This window comes from Drosophila ficusphila, unplaced genomic scaffold (genome assembly GCF_018152265.1).
Source record: "Drosophila ficusphila isolate 14025-0441.05 unplaced genomic scaffold, ASM1815226v1 contig_791, whole genome shotgun sequence".
NCBI classification, from domain to species: Eukaryota; Metazoa; Arthropoda; class Insecta; order Diptera; family Drosophilidae; genus Drosophila; species Drosophila ficusphila.
In genome coordinates, this window is record NW_025064737.1 from 4106584 (window position 1) to 4127684 (window position 21101).

Genomic DNA, 21101 nt, shown 5'->3' on the forward strand with positions numbered 1-21101 from the left:
ATTGATACAATATTAAAGCAACTGAGCAACGCTGTTGCATAACAAATTATTATATGTTTAATAAATTGTTACAGTATATGTTTGTTATATATATGTATTTTACTTGATAGATGGTTTTACTTCTCGGACACTTAATTTTAAATTGACATTTTAATATTTTTTTAAACCTGGTATTTCTTTTCCTCCCGCAGATAATCACCCCCACTCGCTCTTTGGTGCTCTGCGCCGAGTCCCGCCGCGAAATGGAGGACTGGCTGGGCAGCCTGAAGACGGCGACGGCGCCGCAGCGTCCGCGGGGCGACAGCTTCCTAATCGAGCAGCACGACATCCTGTCGAACCACCACCACTGGTACGCCACCTCCCATGCGCGACCCACCTACTGCAACGTGTGCCGGGATGCCCTCTCCGGGGTCACCTCCCACGGACTCAGCTGCGAGGTGTGCAAGTGCAAGGTGCACAAGCGGTGCGCGGCCAAGTCCATTGCCAACTGCAAGTGGACCACCTTGGCGAGCGTGGGCAAGGACATCATCGAGCAGGCGGACGGCATCATCATGCCGCACCAGTGGATGGAGGGTAACCTGCCCGTATCCTCCATGTGCGCCGTCTGCAAGAAGACCTGCGGATCGGTGCTCAGACTCCAGGATTGGCGGTGCCTCTGGTGTCGCGCCACCGTCCACGTGGCCTGTCGTCCCCAGATGGCAGTGGCCTGCCCCATCGGTCCCGCCAAGCTGTCCGTGGTGCCTCCCACAAGTGTCCACTCTATCAGCACCGACGACGCCTGGGATGTGGCCAGTCCCAAGGGCAACTTCTCGCCCCTGTTGGTCTTCGTCAACTCCAAGTCGGGCGACAACCAAGGAGTGAAGTTCCTGCGGCGGTTTAAGCAGCTCTTGAATCCCGCACAGGTCTTCGATCTCATCTCCACGGGTCCGAGCCTCGGACTCAGGCTCTTCCGCCACTTCGAGATGTTCCGCATCCTGGTCTGCTCCGGCGACGGATCTGTGGGCTGGGTACTTAGCGAGATAGATCGATTCAACATGCATGTAGGTTTCTACATACTTAGCAATACATATTGCTAATAATAATAACAATTATTGATATTGTAAAAAGCTCACAAAAATACCCTGCTATTAATTAACCAAAAAATCTTTATTAAATTACGATCAATAGTAAAAGTAATAAAATATTTAATTCGTGATAATCATCATATAATATTTCAGATAAATATTATAAAACTTTAACAAAAACGCTCCCGTAGTCGTTGCTTCCCAAAAAGTTAAATTCATTACAGATATTAAAAAAAATTATCTTTAATTCTAAAGTTCTTAAAGGCTTAAAGGCTTTTTTCTTTAAATTAATAAAAAAAGTTGATTAATAGCTATGCACACATTAATTCAATTCAATTCAATTCAATAATTTTGCTTTATTTTCCACTATCATTTTCAATTTTGCTTAAAGCTAACAAATTTTTTTATTTAGACTTTAGACTTATTAACTATTATAGATAGATAATATTATATTATTTTGTTTATTTCATATTTATTTGTTCATTTTTATTTACATTTAATTACCCAAGGAAAATGCATACCATTAATTAATTTTTATACCCTTGCAGAGCAAAGGGTATTATAATTTCAGTCAGAAGTTTGCAACGCAGTGAAGGAGGCACCTCAGACCCTATAAAGTATATATATTCTTGATCAGCATCACGATCTGAATCGAAATCCGTCTGTACGTCTGTCCGTCGGTCCGTCTGTCCGTCGGTCCGTCTGTCCGTCTGTCCGTCTGTCCGTCGGTCCGTCTGTCCGTCTGTCTGTTTCTATGTAAACTAGTCTCTCAGTTTTGAAGCTATCGCGCTGAAACTTTCCCAAAAGTTGTGTAGTTATTGCACGCAGTATATAAGTCGGAACGAGCCGGATCGGCCGACTATATCGGATAGCTCCCATACGAGAGATTGAAAAAAAAAAATCTCACTCCGTTGTTTTTGATCAGATCGACTTGATTTCTTTCAGATGGCGTTTTATAACTACTATTGAATTTCGGTTTAAATTTTATCGAAATCGGATAACTCTATCACATAGCTGCCATAGGAGAGATCAACAAATATATATAGAATTAATGGAAATTAATTGATAACGTCATTGTTTTTCATCACACGACTATGATTTTTTGAGTATCAAGTTTTTTAACTAGCCTTGATTTATAAAAAAAATTTCATAAAAATCTGAAAACTATATCATATAGCTGCCATAGGAAAGATTGAAAAATCTATATAGAATTAACGGAAATAAAATGATAAATGATCGTTATTTATCATCAGAAAATCATGATTTTTGGAATATAGAGTTTTCTAACGACTCTTGAATAACAAATAAAATTTCATCAAAATCGGAGGACAATATCATATAGCTGCCATATGAACAATAGTCAAAAATATGGAAAATTAATAGATAAGTCTCGTAGCTCCGATGTTGTTTAGCCTTTGTGTATTCTGTTCGAAATATTTGCGGACTGCAAGGGTATATAAGCTTCGGCTTGCCGAAGCTAGCTTCCTTTCTTGTTTTTTTTAATTTTAAACTCTTTGTATTTATAGATACAAGTCTATACTTTTAGGCAAATGAAGTTACTATAAAACATAAAATTTCTTCCCATCCTATACAGAAACAATGCCAGGTGGCCGTGATGCCATTGGGCACTGGCAACGACTTGGCCAGGGTTCTGGGCTGGGGCTCCAGCTGCGACGATGACACCCACCTGCCGCAAATTCTGGAGCGGTACGAGTCAGCTAGCACCAAAATGCTCGACCGCTGGAGCATCATGGTCTTCGAGAAGGCCATTCCAGTGCCCAAAACGCCCAAGATGTCGATTAGCACCGAGCAGGAGGCGATGCTCACTGGCATGGTGACGTCGGCCAACCACCATCTGCGATTCATCGTGGAGACCAACGACACTCAAACCTTGATCAGCTCCACGAGGAATCTCTGCGACACCATTGACGACCTGGTGTGTCGCATCTCGGAGCACCATAAAGACGACGAACAGCTGGCAGTTAAGTGCGACATCCTCAGGCAGAAACTGAACATGCTGCTGGATGCTTTGCAGGAGGAGGAGATGGGAGCCCACAGCGGCGACGACTTGATCGCCACCATCAGGAGTCTCATCGCGAGGAGCATTCCCCTGACACCAGGATCCAGTGCCTCTCTGCTGTGAGTAACTCTAACGTGATTCTTATTGGCGTTACCAGAATAATAATAGAGTATAGTGTACTTGTTAAAAAGTATGTAATAAGTAGAAAAAACCAAAATGAAAAAAAATCTCGTAAACCAGCTCGAAAGATGTCATAAAAAGTAGGTTACAACTTTTATTGCACATTTCGTGGTTAAAACCATTTAATGAAAGCGTATTGCGATTAAGTACCCAAGTTCTACAAAAAAATTTCTAACATAAGTTACTGCGCCTTAACCACTTTAAAGAGTCGGACAATATTTAAAAAAGGTTTTGAAGTGTGCTACACTTTTTGAAGCCAGTGAAAGTAGTACCATGTTGAAGTGAATTAATTTTATGATTCTTTTTAGGTATTTCATTTTTTATGAGCTCATGGATTTATCAAAAAAGTTGTAATTTAATTTAACCTTATTTCCTTTAGCAACCCAAACATATCAATTGAAAAGACCGAAAAAGACCAGATTAACACGAAGGAGCGCAGGAACAGTCGGTCGCTTCGCTCCAGCGAGAAGGAGGCGCTCCAGTGCCGCGCCAACAGCGTCAAGCGAGCCATTTACAATGTAGTGGAGCACTCGGAACCAGGACGTCCCAAACGCTACCAGCGGAAGCTCTCGATCACGCCGTTCGAGGCACTGAAGCTGCCCACCACCACTTCCGGGGAATCCACGCCCTGCGGCTCCCCCTTGCCAATAATCCCGCCCATCAATATTATCTCCCCCACCATGGAAACCTCCCGACTTACCTGCATTTCTCCTCTGCCTGATACTCGACGCGATTCCGTGGACGAGAACTTCTTCAACAGCATTAATCTTCCAGCTCCGCGACAATTTGCAGACAGCCGTAGGAGCTCTGGCGTTGAAGTGATTCAGGAGATCGAGGAAGGTGCCAATGGGGAGACGGTGTACCGAAGGAGTCGCATGTCCTTGTCCGGTGGAGCCAATATCGACGATGATGGCAATCGATTGTCACCCAGCAGCGATGGTGGCGATAACACGCCCACCGAGCGCAAAGTGGACTTTCTGCGGGTTCCGATTCATACTGGTGAACCGATTGTGGATCCCTTATCCGATTACCGACCCCACGAGGTTTTCGAGCGTACCTACTACATGACACGGGAAATGGACAAGGATAAGGAAAAAGAGAAGGAAAAGGACAAAGATGTGGAGGAGGATAAGGAGAAGGATAAATGTGTGGAGAAGGAGGACACCACGCCCACCGAGAAGCTAGTGCACACTTGTAGTCTCCAGGTACCCGGCGTTGTCGTTACCCCCCAACTCCCAAAACGTTTACACAAGCGCCAGTCTAACAATCATTGATACCGATGCACAAACCACCACCGTACGTGTCTCATTTTTCGAACCACCTCACCCCCATGCCGACCACCTAACTCTGTTTGCTCTTTGCAGGAACAATCCTCCTCCGACGATCTGGGAAACGAGGCCAGCGATGTTCTTTCGGCCATTAGCAATGAGGAGTGCAGCGTGGCTTCCGAGATATTCGATAAGCAGGACCCCGGTCAAACCGTGGGTGATATTATTCAGGTGAGAAATTGTATTTGGTAGGAACATTCCCTATGGTGGAATTTCTTTATGTCTATAAATGTGAAAGGTTGCAAAGTGAACAAAGCAATTAATTGGCGCCCTCGGGTGGGTTGAAGTTTTAGGTTCTTGAATGTAACCTTACCTTATACAGGCATATTCAGCTATTAAAAATCTCTTTTTATCATACAGAATATGGATGCTAGCAACTTCACGCACATTGATTCCCCGGAAACCAGTGACGAAACGGAAGCAATGCCCGGCGAGAGCATCATGGACGACATCAGCTCGGTGCTGGGGCACGACATCACCTACGCCCTGCAGGACAACACGCTGACCGACGACACCACCACCCTCTGCTCGGAGCACGCGGGACCACCGAAACCGCCTCGCAAGAAGTCCTTGAGCGCCTTGACCCGCGCGCAGCCGCATCCGCGCAGACGCAACTCGTCTCCACCGCGCATCGCGCGACTGGCGCGAATGGACAGCGACGATAATCCGCAGCAGTTCGGGTTCGAGAACATCGTGTTCGAGATCGACAACAGATGCGACGACCAGAAGATGCGGGAGCCACCGCGCTACTGCAGCCTGGCGCAGTTCGTGGAAGGTAACGATATAGCGCGTCAGAGCTTCAAGGTAGGTATCCCAGCCGATCGGGCTTGGTTAGCTGTATGTCTAGCTTGTATGTATTTGTACCGAGCGTATCTAGAGTTGTTCTGTATGGTTGTCGGCAGTGCTGAGATATGGCCACTTATGGTATACTCTTTGTTGCTCTACGTTTGCTTCTTTCTTCAACTTTTCTTTTTCGGCTGTTCAATCGAATCAACCAACCAACATGTAACCAAATATTAACCTGCCCAAAATCGAACTAACCAAAATCGAAACCAAACTTAAACCACAATCAAAAAACCTGCAATGTACAAAAACCATCGACTACTAATTATAATCCTGCTCCCGCTGAAGCGTCCCAAAAAGCGCATCTCACTGAAAAAACCGAAACCCACTACAACCAATGAAATCGTATCTCAACAGCAGCTAATGCTAGAACAACAACGAAGCGGCGACAACGATATCGACGACCCGGATGCCCAGCAAACGCCAACGAACACGGTGGCCAATTTACTGGCCACCACCAGCGAGGACGAGCTGTCCACGCAGACGGCCATCAAAATAGAAATTCAAGACGTTGATGCCACTGTGCGCAACATCAACAGCAGCATGAAGGCCAATACGATCTTGACCACGTCGACATCGCCCACGAAGAAATCGGGCCATGGACAAGATGTAAAGCGCATTACTTTTGATGAGTCGTGTAAGAAAGAATCCTTTGATGATGTAAATCCCAACTATCCACAGATAAGTGTTGTTGTAAGACCGCCGACGCCGTTGCGCGGCGACTGCATCAAGCCCACGGTTTCGCTCCTGCCTTGCCCCTCCGGCGGAGCCCTATCCGTGTCCATGGGCTGCTCCGGATTGCTGGGAGTGCGCTCCCTGAACGCCTCCGAGATCAGGCGCCACTCGAGCCACGCCCCCGGGCTGGCTGTCCGCGAGTTCGACAAGGACAAGGACCGCCGGCACTCCGGCTTCAATCCCAATCAGCTGACGCTGGACCCGGAGCACGCCCGCTTCCTCAGCAGTTCGCCGGCGGCCAGTCGCAGGATCAGCTGCGGCAGCCTCTTCAAGGTGAGTCCACTCGCAGGACGGCCTGCATCGTCTCTCCACAACCAGTACCCATGTTGCACTCCCTTAACGAAAGTGGCACAACAAACAAGTTCGACACGATTAAAGGTATCCCAAAGATAATGGTATTCTCAAAGGTATTGCAGAGAAAGCTTTAACTCTTTTATATGCAATGAAATATTAGATAATAAATGCGATATGGGATTTATTACCAATTAACAACCGGCTTGAATTAACAACTGGAACTTAAGATAGATTTATTAACTGTAAGAGCACACACTTCTAATTTTAAAACCAGACTATATCACATAAACTAACTTATTACACATGCTTAAAATCAAAAGAGCTACATTTTGAATGAGCTCTCAATAATTTAAAAGTGTATTTATTTCAATAGAAGAGTTCTATTGGCTTTCTACGTGAAAGCTTCAAACACTTCAATGTCAAATTTTGAGTTGTGCTACTTTTGTTAAGTGCGTGCAACATGTTCAATCCAAATTGGCACCGCATCGTCGGCAATTGCGAAGTTATTGAGTTTCGATTGTGTCAGGCGAGCAATTGGTGTCAAGTGCAAATGCAAGTGCAGAGTGCAGCTCTCATACAGCCACACACAATCAACAGCGACTGTAGGTAATGGTTCGAACCAATAAATCCCAGTCAACCACCAACCACCAGGGAGTCTTGCAAAAATCTGGATTGAGTTCCAGGTACTCACGTATTTTTGGTTTGCAGCTTACACAAACATTATTTGTTGAAAACATTTTGTGCGAGTTTAAAGTTGAGAATTATAAGCAGTTTTTAGTAATTTTAATTTTGTTTAGAAGAATGGTTAGTAGAACTAGTTTTGAACCAATCAAGCCTGACCTTAAGTTCTTTTTGTTTAATTGGCAAATTATTAGCAAACTATAATTATAATAGTTTGAAACTAATACCAAATCGTACAAGGTGTTTTAACGGGATTTTTATTTTTCACCTTTTACTTAAGTTTCCTAAGTTCATTTTAACAGTCTAAACTAGAACCAATACAAAATAAAACCGAATAAAACAGCCATGAATATGATTTACAAAAGCACAAAAACAATTGGTACGTATTTCAAAATTCATTCAACTATATGAGCTTTTGATTTGGATATTCTTAACCAACACTTGAAAACACCTCACCACAATGACATTATTCAGCTAAAAACAATTCAGTGTAATTAAATATAAATAAGCACATACTGTAAATGGATACCATACAAACTTAAACACGATTTTAAAAGCAAAGTCATTCTAAATACATTTTCTTAGAAGAAAAACCAAAAGATCGCCACCAAGCGCGGCTACGGATTGTTCAGTGTTCGGTTCTTTGTGGTGGCCGAGCCAGATATTCGCCTGGCCACCCTGGCACTTATCAGGCCGTTGATTCCTCTGGTAAGCCAGTCCACAAATCCGGGGCGGGGTTCCAAGTGCTCCTCCCCCCTCCCTCTGTTCTGACCCCAAACCGTTTCTGCGTTCCTTCGTTCGTTCGATGTGTAAATCCCCAGCAAAAGCAAATATCTGAATCTACCGAGTAATCAAGTAAAATCTTCGGCCTGACCGGAGTGGACCCGCTACAAACTAAATAAAAAAAAAATTTGTTTTAAGAACTTATTCATTTAAATCTCCATTTGCTCAGTATTTTTCCACATTAAGTTTTCCGAGTTTCAACTTTCAAAGGTTACAGAAATTTATTGAATAATTAATTACAAGAAAAAGCGTTTTCGAATCTTATAATTTATTTTAATACACTTATTAAGTTTTGTAGTGGGTCCCCAGCAGCAAAAATATTAATAATCTCCTCTGTACAAAGCGTCTCTTTAAAGTGCCAGTTGCAGATCCTCAGCACCTGCGTCAGTTCGCTTTTGAGTAGTATTGCAAAGTAATCAATAAGTAAACAAATCTGTTAACCAACACTTAAACGAAAACAACAGACACACGTAGTCTCTGCTTTAATACCTGACCATCTATAATTTCTATTGTTTTGTTGGTTTTACGTAGTGTGCTGTCTCCTATGCTCTGTCCTACTCACACTCACTCCGCCTCCGTATCTCTCTCTCTCTCTCTCTCTCTCTCGCTCTGTCCCTCGAAAAGTACTTACCAACCCTGCGCCGTAATTGCAAGTCACCCAACACTGGCACACTCACCCACACAGAGTCACACTCGATCACATCCACATGTTTCTTTGTATCGTAGTTAGTGCTGACTTTCCGGTTGCTCTTTGACACGTACTCGACTTGTCCGGATTTCGGGATCCCCCCACTAACCGCATACCCTCTCTTGCAGCCGAACGAAGCACTTCCGAATCTCCAGACCCTAAAGGGTTCCAAGTCGAGCTTGTTTATGGGCTCAACGCTTTTTGGTTTCGATCACTTCGCCGCCGGGGACAAGGACAAAGAGGATAAGGGTGGCAAGGACAAGGAGAAGACGCCCACCGAGGAGACCAATCGCAAGTTGCCCATCATCAATCCATTGGTGCGACTGCCCAATTGGCCAAGTAAGGATTATTCTTTAATTGTTTATCTGCCTTAGAGCATTAATATTTTCTTTAAATTGCATACCCTTAAACCAGATTTACCTAAGAACTGTGTACTGATTTATGTTTATTACTTTTTAGACCTTGCAAATGGCGGTGGTTTTATCTCCAAGTGTCTCCTGGCCAATGCAGACACCCTTTGCGCCGCTGTGAGTCCTCTCATGGATCCGGACGAGACCCTTTTGGCTGGCTACCACGAGAAGTGCGTAATGAACAACTACTTTGGCATCGGCATCGACGCCAAGATATCGCTGGACTTCCACAACAAACGGGAGGAGCACCCGGAGAAGTGTCGATCCCGTGCGAGAAACTACATGTGGTACGGAGTACTGGGATCCAAGCAGCTTCTCCAGAAGACCTGCAAGAATCTAGAGCAGCGGGTTCAGCTGGAGTGCGATGGACAGAGGATTCCGCTGCCGGAGCTCCAGGGAATTGTTATCCTGAATATACCAAGCTTCATGGGAGGTACTAACTTCTGGGGCAGCAGCAAGAAGGACGACATATTCCTGCCGCCCAGCTTTGATGACAGGGTCCTCGAAGTGGTCGCCGTCTTTGGATCAGTGCAGATGGCCGCCTCGCGGCTGATCAACCTGCAACACCATCGCATCGCCCAGTGTCAGAGTGTACAGATCAACATTTTGGGCGACGAGGAGATTCCCATCCAGGTGGACGGTGAGGCCTGGCTGCAGCCACCGGGAATGATCCGCATCTTGCACAAGAACCGAGTGCAGATGCTGTGCAGAAATAGGAGTTTGGAGCTCTCGCTGAAGAGCTGGCAGGAGAAGCAGCGCCAGCACAGCATCTCCATCCAAAGGGACGCATCCTCCACTGCTTCGGAGCACGCCATCTCCACCGATGAGGTGATCTCCGAGCGCGAGTGTTACGTGCTGCTCAACTTCATTGAGGCCGTTAGCTCGTTGGTCAAGTGGGTCAAGTTCCTGATCATCTCGCACCCAGCATTGCAACACGATCTCTATGAGGTGGCCTGTCGGGCCAGCGAAGCTCTGGAGTCGATTCACCCGCAGGGAAAGCTGCTCGAAGGTCCTTCGCTCCGCACCAAGTTGGTGGAAGTCATCGACTCCTCTCGCCAGCTGTACGACGACGCCTGCACTTTGCTGCGGGATCGGGGTCACAGTCTGATTCTTCGCGAGGATCTGGAGACGAAACTCAGTGCCGCATTGGCCAACATGGAAATGGAGCTAAAGAAGTGTTCGGTTCAGAAGTGCATCGACGGCAAATTGCGGGCCTACTTCAATGTTTTGGCGCCCAACGAGGAGGTGAGTGAGAATAGATAAAAAATAATGGATTGCATATCCGAAAATTAGTTTTTCCTTATATATAGGTGTTTAATATATATTTCGATTAAGCCTATAAAAGTAATATGATTTAGTCAGAAAGAAAATGAGTCTTCTTGTTAAATTCATTTTAATGTACTATAACTCAAACTATATAATATGTTAAATTGTATTTAGAATTTAACCATGTTGAGGAAGTGTTAATAAATTTCATATATCTTTTGCAGTCCGATGGCCGCCGAAAGTCGAGACCCTTCTGGGTGCGATTGAGGTCCGGTTCCACTGCCGGCCAGCAGGCATTTAAGCCACCTCTGACCAACACCCGGGAGGCGGCCAACAACTGGAGCGTCAACGAGGTGGTCACCTGGCTGGAGACCATGCAGTTGTCGGAGTACGTGGACAGCTTCCTGAAGAACGACATCCGCGGCAAGGAACTGCTCACCCTGGGAAGGCGCGATCTTAAGGACCTCGGAGTGGTCAAGGTGGGCCACGTTAAAAGGATACTGCAGGCCATCAAGGATCTCAGCGAGAACTAGGCTTCCTGTTTGGCTAGTTACCTGTTACCGGCTAGTACAAACAAATCAGTCTTCGAGTCGATGCAGGGGGGAAATAATGAGTTGTAAGCGATCACTGGGGTTACTAAATTATTTTGGGACGAAAACTGCATACAACAATCACTAATTTATAGGCTAGCTTAGCTAACATGTCGAAGAGAAGGGGATCGCGCGAAAGAACAAATAATACTTAGAATGCAATCATTTGATGAGAACGACTATAACACAAAGGATACTCTTTACATTTAGGCCCAACTGACTTACTCTCCGACAAGTTATCTCGATGTATAACATTTGCTAGGCAGGAAATTGTACAATTTTTCAGCTCCCTTGCCCAGTAAAAATCGAGACATGAACGAAAAGCACTAAAATTGATTTTCGTTTTTTCGTATACTTATGTCAAATTGCAAAACACTACAAATTGGCAGTTAAACGAATTTAAACGTAGTGGCACAGGCAAATACTAAACCCGATAACTGCAGTTAGTAATTAAGTGTTTACCCCTCAACTTACGCTTATAATAAAGAAAAACCAGATCCCAATCCCAAAGAATAACTACTGCATCGATTTAGAAATGCAACTAACCGAAATTGATTCTAAATTTATAAGCAATTTAAATTTTACAAAAATTTAACGACTAAAACTGCAGACCCAAACCAATCTAAACATTATATTAATTATACTTATACATGTACCTATAGAAAGATATTTGAAACTATATTTAAATGTTTCCCCCACTATTGTTATATCGAAATGATGCTAACATTATGTTAATGCAAATGCGAGAGCCAATTCTCGCAATTGCAGCAAAGAAAAGTCTGTTAAACGTGTCATTTTTTGGTAACCAAAAGCAACTCTAACTGTTTATTTAAATAAATTTAGTTGTTAAGTCCGTCGCGTTTTTTCAAGATAAGTTTAGGTTAGAACCTTTGGGGTCCTGGTGCCGGATGCTGGGCCCCAGAAGATTAATTTGGTACTATATACAAGCATATGGTAAAATCTTAGCTAGCATTGGAACACGGAATCCGGTGTTCGGAACCTTTTTGGTAATCCTTTTAATTGTTTACATTTAAGCAAACCCAAATGAAAACTAACCACTTTTGTCGAAGCGTTAAAGTGTTAGGAACAAAATTGTGCTAAATTTTTTATAATCGTCAACTTTCGATTCGATCAATTATGTTACTCTCTATCTATCAAACTATAAAAGATATAGATATAGCTGCATATGAGTAGGTTTAGCAGTCCACTGACCTGAAATGACCCTATGTTTTCACCCATTTTCAAATGTTTGCTCAAGTTGCCTCCAATTGAGTGAGTTTTTGAAATGGCACTACGGTAGACCTGTTTAGTCAATAACAAATCACTTGAGCTACGTCTATAAGTTATATTTTTTGATGTATAAGTATAAATGAGCCCAGACCAACTCGATTGATTTGTTGTGAGCCTATCGCACAACTGTTACCTAACAGCACCAGTAGCAGTCCTTTGATTTCTAAATATTTTGACACATATTTGAGAAACTATTTACGCTTATGAATAATCTAAACGAAACATAATTAATTTAAGAAAGTCTATAATTGAAAATCCTTTAACATAAGAGTCAAATCGTTTCAGATTGACCATCTTGTTTTCGAATTCCGATTCCTAAATCTTTTTTTTTTTTTTTTTGTATTCACAACTGGCAATGCCTAATTTAAATTTAAAAATATATTTCTTTGTTTCTTAAAAAGTAAGCAAATTAGTTCTTGAAACAATTTTATTTATATTCTTCACCAGCTAAAGAAACATTTAACATTAAAATAAACTTTAATTTATTATAAAATAATTGTTTAATTAGCTTAGAACGAATCAAGGATTATTTTTTAGTAGGTAACGTTTCTGTAGCTGGTAAAAAACACTACGATATTAATTTCAAAAACAGCATTTTTTATTTTTTTAAGAAATTAAAACCAACATTTTTTAATAAAGAAATTACCAAGACATTTCTTACCGATAAAAACTAAAAAAAACTTTTTCAAATTAAGTAACAAAAAGGGGATTTTGAAACTTATAAAATTCTTTTTAGACTCCAAATTTCTTAATAGCATTAAATTTTTATTTGCGGTTGTAAAACCAAAAAGCTGAAAATTATTTTCAAATTGGAATCCTCGAAAGCTGGTGGTTCATTTAAAAAGATTTTGGCTTATAATGAACAAAAAGATAAATGCAATGTTAAAAAATTGAAGACATTTTTTCAAAAATTTTTCGACACATGTATTTTCGAGAAATCTTTAATGTACGAGTAATTAAAACCAAATTAAACGAAAACACAAAACAATTTAAAATATTTATTATTTATATGTTTAACGAATCAATCTAATCGGCCATTCACATACCCACAGATAAACATTCTTCAGTTTCCCCATATGACACCTCTAATCACCCTTCATTGATCTTATGTTATTTTTCAAAAAACTGTGATAACAGCTTTCTATATTCCTGTAAAAAAATTTACAAAGATCGACAAAATAATATATTACGTAATTCGTGAAGTGCAATGAAAAAAACTGTAAAGTCTTATAAATAGTTCGTCTACAATCAGTAAATAGGTAATGCCTATGAAAACCATTTACCAGCAATAAATGTTTTACAATATATCTAATTAATGTAATTTCGAAACTCCTCCTCCAACCTAGAAAATACCAACAACTGTAAAAACAAACTATTTGTGCAAAACTATTAATCCATAAACAGATAAAACCGTTAAGTGAAAAAGCAAACCATAAACGAACAATATTTCCTATTAAGCATAATACATCAATTATAATAGAAAACATTTTCTTGAAGAAAAACCTAATAACAGCAATAATAAAAGCAAAACAAAAGCAAAACTCCTTGGTTTTATTTCACAAATAATATGTATGAATGATTCCCAAATAGAAACATAGTTTTTAAAACGTTTATATGCATTTTTCTTTTATTCGATTCATACAATGTTATAATCATTTTACCATCACTTGTTTTTTGGTTTCTATTTTATTATTAGTTCAATTTTCCTCTTTCAAATGAGTCTGCCACTTTCTCTTTGTTAAGTTTAATCTTTATAATTATATTATTTCGTGTTATTAGCATTTCTATGAAGGCTATTTGGTGTGCCTTTTTTATGACAATTCAGAAAAAATTATCAATTGGGGTTTGTCGTTATTGGTTTATTGCTTTGTTGCATTTCTTGGGAGGCTTTCTTTAATTCATTAAAATTTTAGGCGCATTTCGGCGTGAAAGTCAATTTCTAAAATTTCTTTAATTGATTGGTGTTTTTTAATTCTTGCTTTGTGAACGAACCGAAAATGGAATAAATTTATTGTTTTGACTTTCATATAAGTGTTTATAAAAATCGATTCTTCATTAACTGTTTTTGAAGAAAAAGCCTTGTAGTGCGCCTATTTTGGAATCATTTTTGGGGTATAATTTGTATAGGATTTCCTTTTCTCTCTTTTTAATCATTTTATATCCTTTTGTAAACAAGCTAGAATATATATCAAGTTCGTTCTTAAGTAGATTCATATTAAAGTTTCCTAAAATTTGTTAAGTACGATATTTAAAACTAAATGAGTTCAAGAGTCTACCATTCGGTTGTGTTTTTTATTATCAAACTGTAACTGGAAATATAGTTCTGTTTGCGTATGTGAGTGTGCATCCCCTGTTTGTTTCGTTAAATTATTTTATTCGGGATTTTGAAGATTGCCAGAGATAAGTTAGTTAAACTTATTATTTATTTCTAACTAATGCATTTGACTGAATCGAAATGGTGTCATACAGTTTAGACTGAGCGCAATAAACAATTTTTGTTCTTTGGGGCACTTAATATGCAAAATGCTTGGTAACTATTTATAAGATGTTATCAACTCATGGATTTCAACTAACAAACGGGTCATTCATGAAAAACATATAAAAATACTCAACTGTTTAATAAATACCATTAAAGTGTTGTTATTTTTTTTGTTTTTTCTTAGATTTTTTTCTTTTGTTTGTTTCTGTTTTATATTAAAATATATATAGGCAAGCAACAATTAAGCTCAATACTGAAGTTAATCACACAACATGTGGGTAATGAAATTTTAACTTCGTCTTACACGATTCTCTGAATATTTTTCCTGCATTTTCTTTGAGAGGTTCAACATTTAAGCTTTTCACCTAGTCAAAAGAAAAGACTCTGCCAAACTCAGTTTTAATTGGTATTTAGTTTGTACTAAAACACTACCTGCACTGAAAAATATGAAAAACAAAACACAACAAAATGCTCGTTTAAATTACATTAACTTTCTCAAAGCTATTGCCCTTCAGGAAGCATTTGTTTTAATCATTTCAGCGCTAAATTTACTCAAATCAAAGTTCAATCGAATAGGCCTTCTCCATTTTGTTTTATTTTTGCTTGTGAACTATTTTCACATACGCGTAATAGTTATGTAAGAAACGTAGGCATTTCTGAAACTAGGCTCACAGCTTTTCAAAGCATAATGTAATTTTTTTCGCTTCTTCGTGTAGTTTTAGTATGTTTAGCTTGTGTTTTCCGTTTTTTGTTTTCTGTTTAGTGTTGCTTTGATTTAATCATCATTTGCCTTAAGTTCGTATTAGCCAAAATGTATCTTAAATTATTCCTAACATCATGTTGTCGTATTTGTTTTTTTACCTTTTGTAATTCATGTGCAAAATCTATTATCAACTTTCTTTGTTTTGTGGATCAGCGGTTTAGCTTAGATCACCTTTATGCATTACCCATATATACGGCTTGTTTGCTCAACTAATGAAAGTTACAAAAACGTGAGTATATCTCTTTTCGAATGGCCTCACTTTTTGGACGGGTCTTTGCGGTGATGTTTGTCCCATTAAAATATTTTGTTTTTGGTTGAATGATTTTTAAGTATTGCAAAGTTCTCTTGGTTAATTGCAAAGTATACAACGTTTGTTTGATTACTTCTTTGTTTGGGTAGAGGCAGTGAAAGTGTCTTACATAAACAAATTCTTGGTGTAATGCTCGTGTCGTTAGATGACATTTGGCCTGATTAGATTTGCTTGCAGCAGTTTAACTTGGAAACCAAAAGCGAATTTAACTTTAGATTCAAGCCAAGTCGAAACGGAGTTTCCTTATACCTAGATTTCATTACGATATAGGTTTCCATAACCTTGCCTTTAATATTTAAAAAAAGAAATACATTTTTCATAATATTTGAAATTAATTAAATGGTATTTTTGGCAAACAATCATGTAATTGAAATAAAGAATACATAATTAAGTGATTGATTTATTTAAACAAAAATATATATAAGTCCTTACATTTAACTAAAAATTAAATAAAGTTTAAATCCTGGACATACATAATATTGCAATATTTTATAATCAATATAACTTAAGTTTCAATGGAAAACTATATCGCCCTGAAATCCGGTTCTTAAATAGGATGGTGTATAGTTTAGGTATTGCATAACGTCTATTACGTATCATAATTGCTTGCTGTCAAGGACCAACTAACTGCCTTGAGGAATACATTTTGCACTTGAAAAGCACTGAGTACCTGATCTAGAGTCTAGAGCCTAGAGGCTAGAGTGTAGAGTCTAGAGTGTAGAGTCTAGAGTGTAGGACCTAGGTCTAGGATCTAGACGCTCTCCTCCTTGCTGGCGCTGCTGCCCCAGAAGCGATCGAATCGGTCGCGGGCCTTCTCCAGGACCTCGGCGGCGGTTGTCCGGGCGGTGGAGGCCGTGCCGGTCGACGAGGAGGACGACATCGCAGGATCCGGCTGCTGCGAGGGATGATCCTGTGAGGGAGTGCATCGCACCGCCCCGCCCGGCTGGCCGGTGGGCGTGGCATGGGGCGTCAGCGTTTTGCCGTAGATCGCGGCACTGGTGGTCGGACTGCAGGACTTCCAGGCTGCTGGCAGGATGGCAGTGGTCGAGAAGGGGTGAAGGGGAGGGGGAGATAGTTTTGGAAATAGTGTTCGTTATGTTACGCAAGGATCTACGGTTTCGGGTACGCTATGTGATTGCATTGGCTTGCATTTTAGCAATTTGCATTTGGCTTGATTGACAGAGAGGGGAACTTTGCTTTATATTTACGCTTATCGAGATTGGCTTGATTTGCTTGATTTGGTGTGGTTTTTGGTTTTTTGGTTTTGGTTTTGGTTTTTCGATTTGAAGAAGTTGGAGTTGAAGTTGAAGTTTGGCTAACGATGATTCGATTTTTCGATTTTTGATGATGTTTGTGAGTAGCGATACATACATATACATATACAGATACATATATTTAAATACGAGTTAATATATAAATATTTGTAAAAGCGATTTGACTTTTTTTTTTTTGGTTGTTTTCTTTTCTTTTCTTTTGTTTGGTTGGTTGACTTCGTTTGGTTTGCTGATGCTTTTGGTATGGAAGTTTTGCGTTTTTTATTGAAGCGTGCTTAATGGCTTACCGTCCATTTTAGCCTGTTCGGTTAGTTGTGGCGGTGCCGATTGTGGCGGCGGTGGGGGCTTCTCCACCGGTGTCGACGCTTTAATCTCGCTCTGAGGTCGGCTGTAGCTCTCCCCTGCGGAAAAAAGGCAATCAATTAGCAGAGAACTATTTGATTTACGACAGTTTTCACTTTGCAGAAAGAAGTAGATAATCAAGGCTAATAAATTCTTGCTCTTGAGGGTAACCTTAGTATTTAAACTGAAAAGTGTTAAAGAACTGCAGTTTTCAATGTCCGAATACAGTTTACCCTGAAGAGAAGTAAAGATTTGAGGGCTCGTGTTTATATTTATTTCCATGATTTTCAACATTTCTGCAATGTGTGTTACCTTCTTTACAATACTTTACCATCTTTGACATTCTGCGTGACCGTGAAGGTTTTGCCAGTGTCTAGGGGCACCGTCCAGTTGACTGGATCGGGTGAGCGCATTATGATCTGCTCCGGCGACTTGACCCGGGTCGGTTCTGGCGGAGACTTCACCAGGGGCTCCTCGGGCACTTCCGGCACTGGAGGCTGGGGGCTGCAGCTGGAAATGGAAATGGCAGTCTCACGACCATCCTCGCCTTCGTCTGTTGGTGGGGAAAACATCCAAGAACAATTGTAAATTGCAATTCGTTTTAGTTTCGAGGATTATGCGTTATGGAATCGACTTGATTATAGGCGCATTTTATGTTTGAGTTATTTCATTATTCTGCCGCAGCTGCTGATCTTCATATAAATTTGTTTGCAGGATTTTTTTCTTTTTTCGTTAAGCAAATTTTGTGTTTGAGTTTTACTGGTTAGTAGTTGTAACATAAAATCGAACTGAACAATAGTATTTGTAACTTAGTTTGGTAACCAAAAACTGAAAAAGAACTGAGTCAACATAAGCATATTAAGCCAGAAGCTTAAAAGGCAACAAATTGTTAGTAGAACCAAATTAATTTCTTTTCATACTTTTCTTAGATTTTATAAAGCGCACAACATGAGAAACAGCATGCCACAAATACACAAACAGACACGCAACACGATTATGCGAAGGGGAATAATAAAACTAATAATACTTTTTATTATATAGTAAATTGGTATTGCTGTTTAGAATTCTGGTGTTTGTGATTTTCTGGTAGAGTTTTGATCGGTGAATATCTTAGGCAGGCAACAACGAAGGCGTCGACGACAGCTGGCAAGATTAGTAAGTTGAATCCTGGCACTTGAGAACGATTAAAAAAGTAACAACAACTACATATACTTGTTTTAAAAGTGGAAAAAGTTCAAAACCTATTTAAATAGAATATACCTATCTATAAATAGAAAAGTGTTTGTTTAAATACTGTTTTTTTTTGTTATTTCTCATTAATTTGTTATGTAACCCCTAAATATTATTTTCCTCAAAAACTAATCCGCACTTTTCTATTCTTTGTGTAAGTGTAGATGTGTTAGTATCCTACTGTAGATTTCGTTTAGTATTAAAAAAATGTATCTAAGATGAAATAGGATTAAAGTTCTACAAACTTTAAATATGTACAGAAACATAAAATAAAGTCTACTTAGGACATTCAAAAAAGTGATTTGGAGTTATGAAACATAACGAAAATCTACAAATAATGAATAGGTACATGAAAAGGGTATTCGATTACAATTGCTTATACAGATACATGAAAATGGACACACTGCTGGTATACAACAAGTACATACATTGATTACAACAACAACTAACATTTAATAACAACGCATTTTGCTCTTTGGGTGTACCCACAATTTTTTAGCAATTAAGAATTTTGAAAATCCGTTGACTTCGGTGAATTTCGGTGATTTTTTTTTGATAATTTTTAGATTTTGCCGGTGGAACAACGTAAATTTCAATACAAATCAAACTACAATTTTGTACAATTTCTAAGACCAATATAATTAATACACGCAATTCCACATGGCTCCGTCAAAATAAAAAACACAGAGAGTTTTATTCAATCGATGATGCCAATTGGTAAATCATAAGCTCAATCACTTTTCACTAATTGTGGACGAACAATCTTGACCAAGGTGTAAAATGCTCAATTATTAATAGCGGTTTAAGAGTTCTTTTTTGAAAGTTTTGGGGTTTACAAAAGTTGCAACACAAACATTTCGCGCATCAGATGTCATTTTACAGCATTTTTTTCGTGTATTTTACTTTTTTTTAATGGGTTTTATTTTTTGTTTAGTTTGGGTTTATTGAAGAGATTGTTTTTTTTTTGTTCAAGTTTTCGGTAAAACTTTACTCACTTTCAGCCAATTTTCTATCCTGACCTGGTACCGTGAGCCGTTTGATGTTGATGGTTGCAGGCCGGGTTGGGTTTTGAGCCGATGTTGCTGCTGCTAATGTTGCTGCTGCAACATCGTGATGCTGTTGCTGTTGCTGTAGCTGTTGCGGTTGCTGTTGTTGTTGTTGCTTTTGCTGTTGCAGTTGCTGTTGCTTTTGCTGTTGTTGTAGTTGTTGTTGCTTTTGCTTATTCTGCAGATGCTTGACACTATTTGCTTGACTACCGCTACCAGCACCAACATGACTACTACTGCCAATGCAACTACTATTCGATCTATCTTTGTCTTTCTTACGCATTTGCTGTTGCTGCTGCTGCTGTTGCTGCTGCTGTTGTTGCAGTTGCTGCTGTTGCTGCTGTGTAGCGGATGTTGCCGATGGTTTTTGAATTTTGCCGCTGCCGCTCTTGGCTTGTGATGATTGTGATTGATTAGCATGGGGCTGATTAGCGATTAATGCTGATTTAGCTGCTGATGTTGCTGCGGTTGCCGGTCGGGTTGTTGCAGTTGCAGCTGCTGCTGCTGCTGGCGGCGCTGAGGCTACTCTACCGTTGGGCGGTGGCAGGGAACTACTTTTAATGCGGGATTGGAATGTTGTGGATAGGGTGGCTATAAGAACGTAAGCAGTTTTCGGTTTTGTTTGTTTTACGATGATTTTTTTGTCGTTTTTTTTTTTTATGTTCGTTTTTGATTTTTTACATTTTTTTACCGAAAACAAAACGCACGTGAAAAAATTATTAAATGTATTTTCATTAAAAATGTTTTATTTGGTTTGTGACAATGCAATCAAAGCAAAAGCTTAAAAAGTCCCAACGTAAAAGTTCGAAAAAAATAAAGAGCTTAATAAATAATATATGAAATGCTATTAGTGGCGTTCCAACTTTCATTTGGTTAGTTTGGTTAACAATTTCAAGGAGTTAGTCTACTTAAATCAATCTAATGGTACCGATATTTCGCAGCTATTGAAAGGAGAACACAATGTTGGCTTTATGACCCTGCATTTAGGAATATAACTTACAGGAAAATGGGTTGTTTTTAGTTTGTTAGCTTTGCCTCATTAAGTTATATTTAAAACATATTGTACAGTTATTGGGATTAAGCCAACAGAGTTACACTTAAAGTTAGTAGGAGGATAACGGAATACAAATTAAAACTCGAACGGATTAGACACAACACTGAACTGGAATTGTTAGTATTACTTTTACTTACTTACAGATAAGTTTAATTGGTTTATTGTTTTAGTTGGGTTGTTAATTTGTTATTGAATTTTGTTAGTAACGGTTCACTCAACATGCTTAACTATAGATTGTTATGTACTCGAAAGACCAATCAAACGCTGCATTACAAGAGAACAGTGATCGAAACTCAGGTGGTTAATAAATGAGAGAAAGAAACAATAAACTGCATGACCAGAGACTAAACTAAACTAAACTAACAAATATTCGAAACCCAAAAGTTGTTTGTTATCTAACTATGTTTATTACGGGTTTTATTAGACACTCA

At 39.7% G+C, this 21101-nt stretch overlaps 2 protein-coding genes across 10 annotated transcripts in view; one reads left to right on the forward strand and one right to left on the reverse strand.

Moving 5' to 3' along the window:
• The window catches only part of LOC108098590 (diacylglycerol kinase eta), a 42977-nt gene extending 31763 nt beyond the window's left edge, over window positions 1-11214 (forward strand). Inside the window, 11 exon segments of the mRNA XM_017201643.2 lie at window positions 192-1040; window positions 2659-3203; window positions 3644-4490; window positions 4492-4560; window positions 4629-4763; window positions 4953-5396; window positions 5793-6044; window positions 6117-6443; window positions 8745-8955; window positions 9076-10271; window positions 10517-11214. Coding sequence (XP_017057132.1) covers window positions 192-1040; window positions 2659-3203; window positions 3644-4490; window positions 4492-4560; window positions 4629-4763; window positions 4953-5396; window positions 5793-6044; window positions 6117-6443; window positions 8745-8955; window positions 9076-10271; window positions 10517-10825 — 5184 coding nt within the window. The 3' untranslated portion in view covers window positions 10826-11214.
• Window positions 11215-13770: 2556 nt separating this feature from the next.
• Window positions 13771-21101, reverse strand: part of LOC108098571 (serine/arginine repetitive matrix protein 1) — a 33265-nt gene continuing 25934 nt past the window's right edge. For 4 of the 9 annotated variants that reach the window (XM_017201597.2, XM_017201598.2, XM_017201594.2 and 1 more), the window contains exons 13-15: window positions 19566-20207; window positions 17672-17893; window positions 17163-17399 (exon numbers count right to left, since the gene is read on the reverse strand). In XM_017201597.2, coding sequence (XP_017057086.1) covers window positions 17260-17399; window positions 17672-17893; window positions 19566-20207 — 1004 coding nt within the window. In that variant the 3' untranslated portion in view covers window positions 17163-17259. Of the gene's footprint in view, window positions 16748-17162; window positions 17400-17671; window positions 17894-19565; window positions 20208-21101 lie in introns of those variants that run through there. The other 5 variants (XM_017201602.2, XM_017201600.2, XM_017201601.2 and 2 more) reach the window with 2 other exon arrangements.